We start from the raw sequence: 15,577 nt of genomic DNA on the forward strand, positions 1-15,577 counted from the left end.
GGACAACAATGATGAATTACTAACATTAATACATAACCTAAAATTCACGATGGTGACTGTCAAATTATAGATATTGTTCTGTTTAAGAGTAACACAACAGTTTCAGGGTATTACCTTGTAAATTTTCAGGCTGGCTACATGTCATATTCCCTTTCATCTTCTTGTGAGAAGTTAATGAGTCTTTTTCCTTATTTTCATCCAAGCTCAATGGCCTTTTCCTCTGGCTGGATAGTTTCTTTGTGGTGTCCTCACTATCCTTAAGAAAGGCTTCAGTAACATCTGAGATGTCAGAAATCTCCTGAGTATTGACTGAATCATTCTTCAGTGATCGGGATGCAGTCAACAAGCACATGTTGTTGATATCTTTTTCTTTATTACTTCTTTGTGAACCTAAAATGGGTGATCCACATATAACTTCTACACATTCATCAGTATTTCCAGTATTTTGATCAACTGTCACCACAAAGGATTCTACTGCTGCAGCTTGCCTCTTACAAGTATTATTCAAGTCTTTCTCTGTCTCAAATGAAGGACAATTTTTACTGATAATACACTGCTGTGATAGTTGTTTTGCTTGTTGCAAAGACTTGCTACTAACTTTAACTTGTTTTGTATTGTCAATCTTATTTTTATGAATATTTGATTTTCCATCACTAAAGAAATCAATATCATTTTGGCTAACTGATAATGGAGTTTGGCAATTCATCACTGACTTGAAATGCATTTCATCCTCAAATAGTTTTCTTGGTTTAATAAACAAGTTCAAATTCTGAACAACATTCTTTTCACTAGCAGTGGAAGTGTCTGTGTTAAGAACTGTGAATGTATCTGCATTTCTTAACTGTAGCTTTGTGCTTGTTTCATCATATTCATTTCTCTTCCCACTAATTTCCACATCTATACTTGACATGGTTCCTTGATTACTGAATGCTGCAAATTCTTTCTCTTCTGTTTTCCTTACAGGAAGTGTGTTGGTGGAGGAAATATTAGAATCCACGTCCTTTTTTGGCAAACAGTGTAAGTCTGGGGCAACTTTCATGCTTCCAAGGAACATTCCATCAGGTTTGCTAATCAGCTTATCTGATATTTCAACATTAAAGTGTGTACTCTCTAGCTCTTGAGCTACCTCTTGGTCAAGTGTTTTCACCTCAGAGCCATCAGTCTCCTTCCATAATAAACAAGCTTGAGTAACAGAGCTCTTATTCACTGAAATTTTCTCTTCTTTAGCTGTATGGAATCCAGTACCAATTTCTTCCAAGACCTCAGGGTCCCAGATGATATTCTGTTGCTGCAGAGGTCTCACTTTTTCACTACTAGTTGTTTCTTTCTGGTGAGCAGCTTTTGAAATAGAGGCTTCCTTCACAAAAGCTTTTTTTTTTATTGTATGAAATCCCACATCCATTTCCAATAAAGTGTTGTTTTCTGCATTGGATATACTTTTAGAATTCTTCTTAAAAGAAAATGGTTCACTGTGTAATGTGTGCAAACTGATTCCCTTTTTATTTGCTTCATTTGTAATATGCTGAGATGCAACCAGACTGCCAGACTGATGACCTAAAACATAAGTACTGCTACAAATAGATTTATCTGTATGTGATGAAGGCAGGCCACTTTTTGAAAGCTTTTCTAAATCATGCTTTGGTTGATTTGATAAATTACAATCATTACTGGAATACATTGTAGTTTTTAATCTCCTACTAGGTATACATTGTTGACTTTTTAATGTCAGAGTTCCTATGGTGGTCTTTAACTCTGCAGGAATGGCTGACCTTAATCTTACAGTCTGAACTTTTGATAAACTATTATATTCATGTAGTCTACTGGTCTCATTTTCATGAGTCTGTATACTCATATCAGCTTTTTCACATTTTTCTTCTTCCCAAAATATTTGTGCTTTCCTTAATGCTTCTTTGCTGATTTTTATCTGAGATCCAGCAGCAGTGCTAAAGCCTTGAAATGCACTAGCTTTATGCTCTATAGTGGTTTCTGTATTTTCCATCAATTTAGCTTCACCAGTACTATTGCTTTCTTTACAAAGCAAGTATGCACTTTCAAAGACCATACTAGCTTTCACTTCTGCCTCTTCACTTTTGGCAAACTTCTGAAACCCTCTGCCAGTGTTCTTAGCTTTCAGCTGCTGTGTTTCAGTAGTGCCATAAACACTTGTTTTTCTGCTAGTGTCATAACATGAATCTTGCACAACAGAACCTTTACTCATTTCACCATCTCCATGGGTAAAGGTATTCTTCATGTCTTCACTAGTGTTTTGCCTTGATGTTTCTTCAGCTAATACACCTTGTGCCTTCTCATAAGTACAGTTGCTATTCACCTCAAGAATATTTTTATTGTGAGTGTTTTGTCCAAATTTTGATGTTCCCTCATTACCTACATCATTTGGTAAGCCATTAAGTATGGTAAAGGATCCCATTTCAGATAAGGTGCAGAAATTTGAACCTGCTGCCATATGCAAACTCGTCAATTTATTTTTTTCTCTTTTTACCTGAGGTATATCTGAATAATCCATATTGACAGGCTTTCCATTTGAAACTTGCTGGAGTCCAAGATTATGTTCTTCACATGTCTGCTCTTCCAAAAATTTTCTGGCCTCCTCAAGAGCCTTGTCACTAACCTTCACTTGTTTCCCACTGCCAGTCATAAAACCAGTAAAGCCTGGATCTCTCACTGAATTGCTCCAATTGAAGTAATCTTCATCAAAACCTCCTTTCCTGCATGCAACTTTTGTAAATACATCACTATCTTTGTCTGGTTTCAGATTTTTGTTATTATCCATAGCACTCCCTTCCTCCAATGGAAGAGATATGTCAAAATCACTATCTGAGAAATCAATATCGCTAAAAGTATCAGACACCAGCTGGTTGTTGAGTGAAATGGAGACAGCATGCTTTACTTGCCCTTTATTTCCTTGGATGGTCAAGCCCTCTACAGGCTTATGTTCATGCACCTTAAGTTCTGATAGATCCACTGGGCACTGTTCTGGCAATGCTGGTTGAGTAATGCTGGCTAAGTCAACCTGAGTTCTCACAGAACTCATTTTCATATTCCTTGATGGAGTAATGGAAATATTCTGCATATTTTCTTGAAATTTAATATCCACATTGTAAGTCTGCAGTGAGCTATTAACTGTAATCTCCTTTGTACTTTCCCTTTCAAAAGGAGTCACAGAGGCTACTGGTACTACTCTGTGGATGCAGTGCTGGTTATCAGTACTTGTTCTTTCTTTTGTATCAATAGGTCTTTTCTTCATTTCAGAAGATTTAGCCGATTGTTCACATCCATCATGTTGTAAAGGTTCAAATGATGAGTTGGAACTTATCTCTAAAGTGTCACTATTCTCCAGATTTGAGAGAGAAAGGAACTTTTTTTGCCTCTTTGCCAAGAAATCTACTTCCTCCTTTGCCTTAGGAAGGGTGGCTGGAATGTTGCAGCTAGTTCTTTTACCATTTGGTATTTCTCCATCAAGCCAACTTTCATCTCTTCCTGCATGAGTGTTACAAATAGTCCTTTTACTCACTGGCACTACTTCAATACATTTTTCATCTTCTCTTTTATTAACTGGTGTGCTACAAATGACCCCTTTACTTTCTGACTCTACTGTCTTATTTGATATATCACTTGCCAATCCAATATTTGGAATGTTCCTGGTGACACCATTGGTGCCTGGTGCTTCTGTCTTTTTCCTTGTTTCATCATCTCCTATGGTTTCTGTATATGAAACATTCAACTCCTCATAGCCCTCACCTAAATTAGTTGGATAAACAAATCTTTTTGCAAGTTTACTCTTCTTAAAGAAGGAGGGCATTTCTATGTTTGTTCTTTCTTGTTTTGAGCAAGAGATACATTTTTCTTTGTCTTTAGATGTCATTTCTATACACTGCTTTTCTGCATTAATGCTATCAGACAAATTTATTCTTTTTGGATTAACAGACAATTCAGCAACAAACATTCCAAAAGGTGGAGTTGTACTGTGTTGATCAGACCTCTTTATGGAATGCTCGGTTTGGTGTCTTATATCAGTTTGGCAGTTCACATCTATTGTGTGCTCTTCATTTAATACTTTTACTTTGGGATCAGCATTTTTTACAGCCTCAATTTTCTCATTACTCAAAGAGCTCAAAAGGGATCCATCTTTACATAAACTATTTTCTCCAGATATATTTACACCCTCAATGGGCATATTCTTGTCAGGACAGCCACTAAACATCTCACTCAGGCTGTCCTCAACCTCTATAAGAACAGGTTCCTTTTTTATTTTTTCATCAGTAGATTTTACAGAGTCAATCAACTTAACTTTTTCATTCAATTTCAATTCTGATGTTTCCAGTGTTGATTTAATTTTACCAATGATGCTTTTCTTCCTTTGCTTGACTTTGCACACTGGAGAACACATTATATCAAATGGATCTTCTGCTGAATCACAGGAATATTCAGTAACACCTTTTTTATATAAACCTAAATTAGTTTCCTGAGTTCCTTCTTCTTTTATCTCTTGCTCAAATGGGATAGGCTCTAGGAAATCTATAGGTTTTGGTGACTGTTCATTAAGTACTAGGTGCCTTGCTTTCACAGATCTAGGCTGTACTGGTGTGCTGGTCTGGTCTGGTCTCACCACAATACAATCTTGCATCGGTTTTGTTTGAGGGCTGTGAGAGTATTCCTCATCACATAAAAAAGGCCTAATGCCACTTCTTTGCTGATTTTCCTCTGGGTTAACCAATATATTTTTTCCATGTAGTACATTCTTCTCACAGTTGACACTTATTCTGAACCCCTGAGTCCCAGCTTCTAGCCAGTCAGGCTTAGTTCTTTCATCATGACAGGGCCTCTTTTGATTTGTTGAAGACATAGACCTGCAACTGAACCTTGAAACTGGAGAGAAACAGTTGATGATACCAAGACCAGGACTCAGTTCCCCACTTGAAGATGAACCAGCAGCTCCACATGTTCGTGGACTGAAGAGTGATCGAGCCAACACCTGTAACCAATGAAGAAAGTTATTCATATTAACAAGATGCCTACAGCAGCCACACAACATTCATGAAAATGAAATTAAACATAATGAAGTTCAAATAATTTTCTTATAAATAATAATACCACCTATTCTCCATATGCTTCATTACATACACAAATGCATGAGTAGTAAATGTATTACTTTTGTGGGTTCTTGAAGTTTCAACTGTATACATATATGATTATATAACTTGAATTTTTACAAACACAATCCCTTGCCTTTTCATCTCTTTGATCATCAGTTTCTGTATTTGTGTATCTCCATATTTCCTCTAGATCTTAATTCAAAGTGATGAAATCAAAAACAAAATGCATGCATTAATCACCTCTATAACAATGCTATGGCCAGAACAATAGGTGCCATAATTCAAGGAGAGAGAGAGAGAGAGAGAGAGAGAGAGAGAGAGAGAGAGAGAGAGAGAGAGAGAGAGAGAGAGAGAGAGAGAGAGAGAGAGAGAGAGAGAGAGAGAGAGAGAGAGAGAGAGAGAGAGCGAGCGAGCGAGCGAGCGAGCGAGCGAGCGAGAGCGAGGGGAGGGAGGGAGGGAGGGAGGGAGAGAGAGAGAGAGAGAGAGAGAGAGAGAGAGAGAGAGAGAGAGAGAGAGAGAGAGAGAGAGAGAGAGAGAGAGAGAGAGAGAGAGAGAGAGAGAGAGAGAGAGAGAGAGAGAGAGAGAGCGAGCGAGCGAGCGAGCGAGGCGAGCGAGCGAGGGAGCGAGGGAGGGAGGGAGGGAGGGAGGGAGGGAGAGAGAGAGAGAGAGAGAGAGAGAGAGAGAGAGAGAGAGAGAGAGAGAGAGAGAGAGAGAGAGAGAGAGAGAGAGAGAGAGAGAGAGAGAGAGAGAGAAGCTATACAGAATAATTTTCAGCTTGAAGAGATTAACAAAAAAGGTGAATTTAATGGCAGTGTGACAAACCATAATGTTAAACTATTCTCTTACTTTCTGTCTTTGCAATTTCAGGTTTTCATGAATACATACACAAGTGACAACTGAGGAGTGAACATAAAGAGTGGCAGAAAAAACTAAAGTAGACATGCAAGGTTTGGTACATTTGTAACCTTTAAAGAAAGAACTGTGAAATGACATAAGTGGGCAAACATACTATTCTCCAGTAATATGTTCAATAATCAAAACCAACATTCTCAAGTGATCTGTTTGAGAAATATAACATACTTCAAGATGAAATAAGTCTTGTATTGTTGTAACCACACAGCCTTTTCTCACTTTTCCTACTGATATGTCAGTGGTAGAAAATAGGAAATTAGCTGTCAATTCACTGAAATTTTGACTCAAAATGTCAATTTATCTCAAGTATCACAGCTCATCTATCATCTTTTTACATCAAGATGACAAGCCAGTGATGCAAAAATAAGTCATAAAAATACAATGCTGATCTCAAAAGAAACAGGAGAACCAAAAGAGTCAGTCAATTTATTTTTGAGGACTCATGATACTCTTCTTTTAAACATATGCATGGGGGAATTCAAAAACAGGTAGAGTAATTGGGATGAAAGAATGTAGATGATGGTTAACTCCTACATTAGTAAGAACAGAAGAGGGATGAGGATAAGTAGAAAGTTTTGTACAGTATGGCCACAGGAAGGGGGAAGGCACAAAGTTACAAGTTCAGAGAGGAGTACACAGAAGACAGTAGGAGATGCAACATTATGATGGTATGAAAAAAAAAAGTTTGTTCAAAGAGGGAACTGATGGGAAGAAAAGCCAGATTCCACCCAATTTAGGAGAGCTATGAGAGTTGAACCTTCTTACATATGAGAGTAGTACTCTCTGTGTAGAGTCAGCAACTGGAAGAAATAATGATGCTTGTGACACAAAACACCTAACTTCATGAAAGCTGTTTTAGAAAGATATGTGAAAATTTCCATTTGAGATTTTTAGTGAAGGGCAGTTGAAGTACAGGATGGGAATAGACTCACAAAGGGAATAGCAAAGTGTCACAAAAATGTTGTCTGGAAAATTGTGCTGAATGGACAGATGAAGGAACTGAGTTTTTGAGCCATTAAATAACAAATTTTGGCCTGCTCTATTTTGTGATAAAAAAAAATCAGAGGTTAGTCATTCTGTGATTTCTCTGCATGAACAGTTTAATTCCTACTGATTTGGATGCCTGGCAAATGCCATTGAGAGTTGCAGGTTAGAGTCATCAGCTTCAACAGGAATAGGACCAGAAGCTGAACTGAGATGATCATTCATGAATACTAGGAATATGATGAGTGATAGGACAAAGCCCTGCAGAACACCACTGTTAGAACAGTAACCATCTACCACTGCAATGACAGAATGGCCAGAAAAGAAAGCTTGAGATAAAAGTGCAGAGATGGATAGGAACATACAATACTTGAAATACAGAATTCATCAAGTAGCTTACATTTTCTCTCAGTCCCTGCCTAGGATGAAGAGTTTGGCGTTCAAGGGTGGATGGGGAGGTGCAGTCAACGGTGTGGCTATGGCTGGTACTGGTGGGTGTAGCCAAGGCACTGCTCCATGAAACTTCTGAACCGTCCAAATTAATAGCCAGACTTTCCATTATGGTATCCCTTGGGCTGCTATCCCTGAAAACATCCAAGTACAGATCAGCTATTCAGTGATACAAAACATAAACTTGAGAATCTACATAAATGATGCCTATGTAACAGACTGCATATCAATTTCAACAAAACTTATCTCATATTACTTACTAGTAAAAGAAACCTATTTCCTTCTCAACTGCAAATAAATAAAAGCTTAATAACCAGAACAAACCATATAAAATTTCTTGTTGCCACTTATGATAATGCCTTGACCTTTAAAATATCAAATTAATAGTCTCTCATAAAATTTCAAGACTTGACTGCATCAGATTAAAGATATTGTGTCAATAGATGTTTTCAAATGTGTATATCATGCTCATATAACCTCTATTTATTTACTATAACCCCACTTGGCATACATCATATTCTATCCACCTCATTCCTGTAAAACTACTGGTTAAAAAATGTTTTAGGGATAATCACTAACAGCACACTTGTCCATTGTTCAAACAAATAAAATATTTCAAAATTAGATGATATAACAAGATCATTAATCATTAATATTATGTATACAAAGAAAACTTAGTTACTAAACCCTACACATGCTTATGATACCTGCCACCACAACAACCTAGGCTTTCCCTTTCATTTTCTCACTAAATATCATCAAATAGTCTCATATTTAGGCCCTGTGGTTTGGAATTCTGTTCCTCCCCATACACAAGACTCATCATCACTGAAAATACTCCAGACTAAATTAAAAAGCCACATACTCTCCAACTGTTGAAATCATAGCATACATACTCACAACTTTACTTTTGTAGAAATTATACTGTATTATAATTTTTCAAAAACATACTATTACTATTCTCATTAGTCTCATCAAATGTGTGTGTGGGCATCATGACACACAACAATGAGATCCATAACTTTGAATGAAGACTCCAATTAACACCTGCTGCACTTTAAACACTTCCTGTGCAGTATGGTAACATACATAGGAGGAGGCAGCAGACACCTGTCAAAATGATAATTACTCCCAGTGAGGTCTAAGCACTGGATCAATTTGTACTGGATCAGGAGTGCTACAAACTTTCTGATGACCACATTTCCCTTTGTGTCTCACAACACAAGGGAGCAGTCACAGCACACACGTCTGGGGACTGATTCTGCCAGATGGTAAAGAAGGGGGGGCTGAAGATTACTCCAGATGTCATGCAGTTGTTTGACAAGTTTGGAGATAGATGATGCATTGCAATCCCTTAGACAACATTTCATTAAACCCCAGAGGTTTTCAGTAGGGTTAATGTCTAGACTGGAGTCTGACCAGTACTTTATATACTCCACTCCACAAAACTCCAACCACTCCTTGATCAAATTTTGCAGTGTGGGCCAGTGCACGGTCCTGCTGCATGATCTCACATCAGCATGCCACAAAACAATCTTCTATATTGTCTGCCAGCAGTTCCAAAAAACTCTCTTTGTGTATGGAGGCATTTTTTGAATTGTTTTACTGTCCCATGGATATTCTTTGGGTGGTATGGGTCCAATCCAAGCCACAACCTCACCTTGCCTCCCCTGTTCCCTGCCACGTGAAATATGGCCTATTCAGTCCATAGTATCCTTTTACACTTGTGTCCCACTTCAGATATTTTTTTGTTAAATTTGACTCTTTTCTTTTTTTGCACTTTTGTTAAGAACAGTTTCCTTCATGGTACCGTGTATTCATAACCAAGGTCGTCCCTCAAACATCACTGAATGGTGTGAACACTTATTTGTTCTAGCAGTCTCAGGTTATGTTAAGTTCTTTAGCTGTGATGAGAGGCTCAGCTTCCACCTGCTTCAGCATAACTTTGAGAGTCCTCTGAAGAATCTTCCATGGCTTCCCTGACCTCTTTTGTTGAAGTGGTAGGTCACCTCCTCTTACACCCCTACTTTTCTTACTCCAGCATTGCATGTGTAGTCCCATGCCAGTAATTGTAAATATCTTTTATCAGTTTAACCCACAATGCTAAGGAATGTTATGGCCTTAATTTGCTCGCTTGACAACTGTTTAGCATGTGACATGGTTTCACAACACAAGAAAAAAGAGCATGGGGTCACAGTGCTAAACCACACATAGTGTGGTGAGGAAAAATAAAAGTGTGACTATCAATCATGTCAGAGGCACACTAGCAATTCCTTTATTCTCTGAAGAGATTAAGTTCCTCCCCCTCTATCCTCTGTAAACACAACTGTAACACTGACATTTTCTTTACATGGTTGCTCTTGTGCCCACGCTCTTCAATCTTCCAAATTTTCTACCATTTGGTTACGACAACAGAGTCACTCTCAAATTAAATTTATCTGTACTGTATACCTCTCACTTGACTCCTCTGAATATAGATTTTATTCTTATTATTTAACTTTTAAAGTGGAGCACATCATGACTCCTTTCCCTTTCACAAAGATCTCCATTATTGGAGACTTCAATGTTCACCACCAGCTTTGGCTTCTTTCTCCCTTCACTGACCAACCAGGTGAACTAGCCTTTAACTTTGCTATTCTCCACGACCTAGTGCAGCTAGTACAACACCCTACCCGTATTCCTCACCATATTGGAGAAATGTCCAACATTCTCAATCTTTTCCTAACCTCTAAGCCTTCCGCTTATGCTGCCATTCTGGGCTCCTCTGATCACAACCTCATATCCATGTTTTGTCCTATTGTTCCAAACCCTCCTCAGAATCCTCCCCCAAAGTGAAGGTGCCTCTGGGATTTTGCCTCTGCTAATTGGGGAGACCTGAGGAGGTATTACTCTGATTTTCCATGGAGTGACTACTGCTTCCATGTCAGAGACCTGTCTCTGTATGCTCAATGCATAAGAGGTGATAGTGTCTGGCATGGAGGCATACATTCCTCACTCTTTATTTCATCCTAAGGCTTCCAAACCTTGGTTTAACATAGCTTGTTCTCATGCTATACAAGATAATAATAAAGAGGTGTCCCACAAGGGCACTTGAGCCTTCCATCATCTGGATCTCATGCACTTTATATTTCTATCCAGAATCATGCCAAATCTGTTCTTCTTTTATCAATAAAAAATTTCAAAATCTTTCCAGATCTAACTCCCCTCATAACTGCCAGCACCTAGCCAAAAATATCTGTAATAAGTTTACTTCTTCAACTTTCCCTCATTTATTTTAATCTTTTGGTACCACTGCCATCTCATCTATCTCAAAAGCTGAACTCGTCATTCAAACCTTTGCTAAAAATTCTACCTTGGATGATTCAGGGCTTCTTCCTCTCTTTCCTTCATCTTTTGACTTCACAGTGATGTTTTCCATCCCCATTATTGGCTTTAACCCTCAGAATGATTATGGACCTGATGGAGTCCCTTCTATTGTTCTGCAAAATTGTGCCTCCATGATTGCATGGAGCAGAGCAGAGCAGAGCAAACTTAACATTGTTCAATGCCTCAAACGCTCAATTCTTCCACCTATCAATTTGACACACACTTCCAGATATCTATCCCCTCTTCTTCAATGACACTCAAATGTCCCCCTCTTCTACACTGAACATCCTTGGTCTGTTCTTTACTTATAATCTAAACTGGAAACTTCACATTTCATCTCTAGCTGAACAGCTTCTATGAAGTTTGACTCTTGAGTCACCTTTGCCAGTTTTTTCATCATCACCCCCCCAACTGCTGACTGTGTGAAGGGGCCTTATCCATCCACATATGCAGTATACTTCACATGTATGGCAAGATTCCACTCATACCACTCTTTTGGACAGGGTGGAAACAAAAGCATTCCATCTTATCAATTTCTCTCCTCTAACTGATGAACCTCTCTCTCTCTCTCATTCCCATAATGTTGCATATCTTGCTATCTTCTACCACTACTTTCATGCTAGCTGCTCTTCTGATCTTGCTAAATGGTTCACTCCCCTTCTCCCATGGCCTTGCTGCACAAGACTTTCTACTTTCTCTCACTCCTATTCTGTCAACCTCTCTAATGCATGAATTAACCAGTATTCTCAATCATTCATCCCTTTCTCTTGTAAACTCTGGAACTCCCTGTCTGCTTCTGTATTTCCTCATTCCTATGACTTGAACTTTTCAAGACTGTTATTTATTTTTTTCTATTTGACAGCACTTTGGGAAATAACACTTAAGGGGCTCTTTTTTTTTTTTTGCCCTCACCTAGTGGCCCTCTTACATTAAAAAAAAATAAGAAATTACAAAAATTAAAAAATAAAGCAAATTGTGAGTAGCTAGAAAGTGGCAGAAGTGCTAACTGAACACAGCAAAGAAATTGATGAGGAGTCACTGGTGGTGGTTCTGTGTATATTCACTGAGCACATTCACCAGCAGCAGAGTGGCTTTTCTCTTCATGGACAGTCCATTCACAAGGTGAAGGGAAGTAAGGTTTTTGGAACAATATTGAAAGATGTATAACTTTGCTGTATTTTCTATGTCATTCGAACATCGACTCTTTATTTTCTTCCCATGCCCCCTCCTATGTCTCTTTCCCTCCTCCATCTGTGGTACCATGTCATTTCTGTCTATTCTTTCTATATTGTTTACTAATTTGGACACTGTTATCAGGTCTCTTCTTTCTCCTCTCTCTTGTAGTGTCAGTAAACCAAACTTTTCAAGTCTTTCATCATAGCTAAGGTCTTTCAATTCTGGGACTACCTGTGTCACTATCCTCTGCATTCTTTCCAGTTTTTGTATATTTTTTTTATTGTGGAGCCCAAACTACTGCTGTATATTCCAATTTAGCTCATATAATGCTTGTTATAATTTTCTTCATTTCTTTATCTAAATAGTTAAATGCCATCCTAATGTTTGTTAACAAGCTGTATGAAGAGCCAATTATTCCATTTATGTGCCTTTCAGGTAATAGCGTGCCCTGGATCATTACTTCCAAATCTTTTTCTTCATTATTTTTTTGTTATTATTTCTCCTCCCGTTTTGTAATTCCATGAAGGTCTCTTTCTACCTTTTTTATTTCTAACACATGGCATTTTCTGGCATTAAATTCTAATTTCCATCTTTGGCTCCATGCATGTACCTTGTCAATATCCTTTTGTAACTCTTTCCAGTCATTTTCATCCTTTATTATTTTCATTATTTTTGTATCATCAGCAAAAAAGTTTAAATAACTGTTTAGATCTTCTGTCATATCATTTACATATATTTGAAACATAATAGGTGCCAACACAGATCCTTGCAGTACCCCACTTGTTACTTTGCATCAATTTGAATTAGTTTCTCTGATTACTGTTCTCATTTCTCTCCCTTGTAAATAATCATCCATCCATCTCAATGTCCTCTTCCATTCTCTAACTTCCACATAAGACTTTTGTGGGAACCTTATCAAGTGCTTTTTTGAGATCCAGGTATACTGCACCAACCCATCTGTCCCTGTCTTGCACTCCATCTATTACTGTCACATATAAGCTCAGTAGATTTGTGACACAGGATCTCTCCTGAATCCAAAGTGCTTTTCTGTAATTATCTTTTCATCTATATATTGCACCCATCTATCTTTATCTTTAATTACTATTTCACAAAGCTTGCTTACAATAGTTGTTAGTACATTGGTCTGTAATTTAATGGTTCCATTTTACTTCTCTCTTTGTATATTGGGACTATGTTAGCTCATTTCCATTCCCTTGGTACTTTTCCTTCTTTCAACGATCTGCACCCATCTATCTTTAATTACTATTTCACAAAGCTTGCTTACAATACTTATTAGTGCATTGGTCTGTAATTTAACAGTTCCATTTTATTTCTCCCTTTGTATATTGGGACTATGTTAGCTTGTTTCCATTCCCTTGATATTTTCCTTCTTTCAACGAGCTGTTGATTATATCCCATATGGGTTCCTCCATTTGAACTCTGCATTTTTTTAATATCCATCCATTTACTTGACCTGGTCCTATAGCTTTGTTATACTTATTAGTATGTTATACTTGTTAGTGCATTGGTCTGTAATTTAACAGTTCCATTTTATTTCTCCCTTTGTATATTGGGACTATGTTAGCTTGTTTCCATTCCCTTGATATTTTCCTTCTTTCAACGAGCTGTTGATTATATCCCATAAGGGTTCCTGCATTTGAACTCTGCATTTTTTTAATATCCATCCATTTACTTGATCTGGTCCTATAGCTCTTCTAACATCCAACTCTTCCAGCAGTTTTCTGATTCTAAAGCTGAAGTTTTCTGATTCTAAAGCTCAAACCCTACCTTTTGCTAAAAACCCTACCTTTGATGATTCAGGGCTTGTTACTCCCATTCCTCCACCCTTTGACTACTTCATAGTAACCATAAAAATCCTTCACAGTGATGTTTTCCATGCCCTTGCTAGCCTAAACCCTTGGAAGGCTCATATACCTGATGGGATCCCTACTACTGTTCACCGAAACTGTGCCTTCATGCTTGCACCTTGCCTAGTCAAACTCTTTCAACTCTGTCTATCATCATCTACCTTTTTTCTTCTTGCTGGAAGTTTACCAACATTCAGCCTGTTCATAAAAAAAAACTACCATCCTACTACTTTTATTTCCTGCCAATCTAAAGTTTTTTAATCTACCCTCAACAGGAAGATTCTTAAACATCTGTCACTTCACAATCTTCTAGCTAATCACAAGTATGGCTTCCGTCAGGACCACTCTACTGGTGATCTTCTGGCTTTCCTTACTGAGTCTTGGTCATCTTCTTTTATGGGTTATGGTAAAACTTTTGCTGTTGCCTTAGACATTTCAAAAGCTTTTGATAGAGTCTGACACAAAGCTTTGATTTCCAAACTGCCCTCCTACAGTTTCTATCCTTATCTCTGTAAATTCATCTCAAGTTTCCTTTCTGATCGTTCTACTGCTGCAGTGGTAGACAGTCACTGTTCTTTTCCTAAATCTATTAACAGTGGTGTTCCTCAGGGTTCTGTCCTGTCATCCACTCTCTTCTTATTATTCATCAATGATCTAAACCAAACTTCTTGTCCTATCCATTCCTATGCCAATGATACCAGCCTGCACTTTTCCACATCTATTTGTCGACATTCAACCCTTCAGGAAGTAAACAGTTCACACAGGGAAGTCACAGAACGCCTGACTTCTGATCTCTCTAAAATTTCTGATTGGGACAGAGCAAACTTAGTATTGTTCAATGCCTCAAAAACTTGATTCCTCCATCTATCAACTCAACACAACCTTCCACACAACTATCCCCTTTTCTTCAATGACACTCAACTGTCCCCCTCTTCTACACTGAACATCCTCAGTCTATCCTTTACTTATAATCTAAACTAGAAACTTCACATCTCATATCTAGCTAAAACAACTTCTATGAAGTTAGGTATTTTGAGTCATCTTCAGTTTTCCAGCATTCCCAAACTCTGTTTGGGAACCAGCACCTCAGTGGGCCTTTTTTTTTTTTTGTTACAATTTTTGTTGTCCTTGGCCAGTGCCCCTCCTACATAGGAAAAAAATAAATATCCTCTTTTCCTTTCTCTAATCCTTTTCATTTTTCTTCCATTTGTTCCCTTCGCATTTATGCTTTCTTTCATTTTCATTATCATTCAGTCTCATTCTATTTAGCAATCATCAAGATTCTCTCTCTCTCTCTCTCTCTCTCTCTCTCTCTCTCTCTCTCTCTCTCTCTCTCTCTCTCTCTCTCTCTCTCTCTCTCTCTCTCTCTCTCTCTCTCTCTCTCTCTCACCAGACACACACACACACACACACACACACACACAAATCATCATGGAGGGAAGTCATAAGTGGAGTACCACAAGTCTCAGTACTTGCACCAATCATGTTTGCAGTTTATATAAATGATATGACGGAGAGTGTGAACAGCTACATGAGCCTTTTTGTGGATGATGCAAAGTTGCTGAAGAAAGCTGAGAGTGCAGAGGACTGTGGAACGTTACAAGAAGACCTGAACAAGATATCAGAGTGGAGTTATAGATGGGAAATGGAATTTAATTTAAAGAAGTGTAAAGTAATAGAATTTGGAAAAGTACAAGAAGAGTAAAA

The 15,577-nt window shown here is 38.0% G+C and overlaps 1 protein-coding gene across 4 annotated transcripts in view; it reads right to left on the bottom strand.

Moving 5' to 3' along the window:
- The window catches only part of LOC135104258 (breast cancer type 2 susceptibility protein-like), a 315,255-nt gene that overhangs the window by 211,258 nt on the left and 88,420 nt on the right, over positions 1-15,577 (bottom strand). For all 4 annotated transcript variants that reach the window (XM_064011445.1, XM_064011444.1, XM_064011446.1 and 1 more), the window contains exons 5-6: positions 7,411-7,594; positions 115-4,993 (exon numbers count right to left, since the gene is read on the bottom strand). In XM_064011445.1, the coding sequence (XP_063867515.1) occupies positions 115-4,993; positions 7,411-7,594 (5,063 nt within the window). The remainder of the gene's footprint in view (positions 1-114; positions 4,994-7,410; positions 7,595-15,577) is intronic.

Source organism: Scylla paramamosain, chromosome 10 (assembly GCF_035594125.1).
Source record: "Scylla paramamosain isolate STU-SP2022 chromosome 10, ASM3559412v1, whole genome shotgun sequence".
Lineage (NCBI taxonomy): Eukaryota > Metazoa > Arthropoda > Malacostraca > Decapoda > Portunidae > Scylla > Scylla paramamosain.